The sequence below is a fragment of the Alligator sinensis genome, unplaced genomic scaffold, assembly GCF_000455745.1.
Source record: "Alligator sinensis unplaced genomic scaffold, ASM45574v1 scaffold107_2, whole genome shotgun sequence".
Classification (NCBI taxonomy): Eukaryota; Metazoa; Chordata; order Crocodylia; family Alligatoridae; genus Alligator; species Alligator sinensis.
Window position 1 is genome coordinate 19157 of NW_005843562.1, and position 1748 is coordinate 20904.

Genomic DNA, 1748 nt, shown 5'->3' on the forward strand with positions numbered 1-1748 from the left:
CAGGGTGTATAGACAGCGCTGCCCAGTGGTTACAGCTGCAGCAGGGAGGAGGGACCTGGCTTCTCTCCCCCCCTAAAGTGGGGTTCCTACGGGTTGGGGGGGGCAGGTCCGGGGGGCCCGGACGCCTGGGTTCTCCCGCACTCACTACTTCTGCTCGTGGTTGCCGGGGCAGGTCATGTAGGGCACCGTGGCTGCCAGCGGCTCCCCGGGGCGCATGAAGGCGTCCCCCACACGGGCGTCGTTCTGCTCCGGGAGGTGTGGGGAGGGGGGGAGCGAGAGGCACAGAAAGCATACATGTTCACATGTGTGTAAGCATGCACCCTCGTGCACATGTGTGCAGAGGCAGGCCCACACAGGCCCGCTCGCGCGCACATGCACAGACTCACAGGCGCACCCATATATGTACGTGTGCATGCTGTCATGCACACACACATGCCTGGGCGCACATATGCACGTGCGGACCTGTGCACGCAATTGCACACATAGGCACACTCACATCTGCCCAGAGGTGCTCATACCTGCCCACGCTTGTGCACAGAGAGACACTCCTGTGTGTACCTGCAGACACACTCATGCACATAGACACACATGCATGTGCACACCCCTTGCAGCCCCCCCTGCTCCTGTCAGTGCCCCCCCTCACTCCCGTGCCCAGCCTCCAAGGGGGTGCTGGGGTGGGGGCACTCACCCAGTCCATGTCGTAGGCGAAGTCCCCTGGGGGAGCAAAAGCAGCCACGTAAGCCCTGAACCCAGCCCCCTGGATCAGGCCTGGATCGGGCCCAGGCAATGCAGCCAGCTCTGGGGTGCAGCAGCCAAGTATAAGACTGCCCAAAGAGAGCCCTGGGGCCAGCCCCCTCCCCCCAGCCCTGTCCCCTTTATCCCCCCACATCCAACCAGGCCCAAGATGCGGCCAGCTCTGGGGTGGGAGCGGCTGAGCGGAACGTACCCACGTGCAGGACAGCATCGTAGAGGCCGGCGCTGGCCTCGCGCTGCAGCCGGGGCAGCGCACGGGGGTTGACCAGCCCCATGTCCCCGTAGACGGCCACGCGCGGGCTCCAGGCCGTGCCGTTCCGCAGTGCCCGGAACTGGAAGTGCCGGCTCCAGCCCTCCTGGCTGCCGCAGCGGTACACTGTGGGGACACGTGTGCAGAAGGGTCAGGGCCACAAGGGAGTTGCGTGTGCATGTGTGCAACCGGGAGAGTCTGAGATGAGCACGGGCCTGTGTGTGCACACGCTTGGGTGTGCGCAGGCGTGCCCTTGCCTAGGTGTGCGCTTCACACACGTGTCTAGGTGCATGAGGGTCTGGGGGTATATTTGTGTCCTGACTGCAAATGTGCACAGGCATGTGTTTACACACGTGCCTGGGAGCATGTCCGCGTGCACAGATCCAGCAGCACATTTGCACAGGCGTGTGCCCAGGCATGCATTTGTACATGCATGCACTACGCTGTGTGCGTTTGCACATGAGTGCGCAGGCACGTGTCTTTTCACGCCCGTGTCTGGTTGCACATCCATGCATGCCTGTCCACGACTCGGCATTGGCACGCACATCTGGGTGTGCATGTGTGCTGCCTGCCCCCCGCTGGGCACACATATGTGCCCCCCAATTACCGTAGTGCTGCCCGGGGACCAGCCCGCGCAGAGTGACGCGGTGCATGTAGAGGACGCGGCGCAGGAAGCCGCCGTCCACGAAGCGCTGGGTCGAGCCCGTCGCCTGCCACGGCAGGCCCGGCCCCCGCGCCCCGCCCC

The 1748-nt window shown here is 64.5% G+C and overlaps 1 protein-coding gene across 1 annotated transcript; it reads right to left on the reverse strand.

Moving 5' to 3' along the window:
- Positions 1-8: 8 nt before the first annotated feature.
- ACP7 (acid phosphatase 7, tartrate resistant (putative)) lies at positions 9-1735 on the reverse strand. Its single transcript, XM_025195531.1, has 4 exons — positions 1611-1735; positions 947-1129; positions 689-714; positions 9-243 (listed from the first exon to the last, which is right to left on the reverse strand). The coding sequence occupies exons 1-4, from the start codon at positions 1654-1656 to the stop codon at positions 145-147; spliced, it is 354 nt and encodes a 117-aa protein (XP_025051316.1). The 5' UTR covers positions 1657-1735; the 3' UTR covers positions 9-144.
- Between the last annotated feature and the right edge of the window lie 13 nt (positions 1736-1748).

Coding starts and splice junctions, on each gene's coding strand:
- ACP7 (XM_025195531.1), bottom strand. CDS start 1,656: ATGCACCGCGTCACTCTGCGCGGGCTGGTCCCCGGGCAGCACTACG. Junction 1,130..1,610: donor GGTCCCCGGGCAGCACTACG/GTAATTGGGGGG, acceptor GTGTCCCCACAG/TGTACCGCTGCGGCAGCCAG. Junction 244..688: donor TCGCCTACGACATGGACTGG/GTGAGTGCCCCC, acceptor CTCCCGGAGCAG/AACGACGCCCGTGTGGGGGA.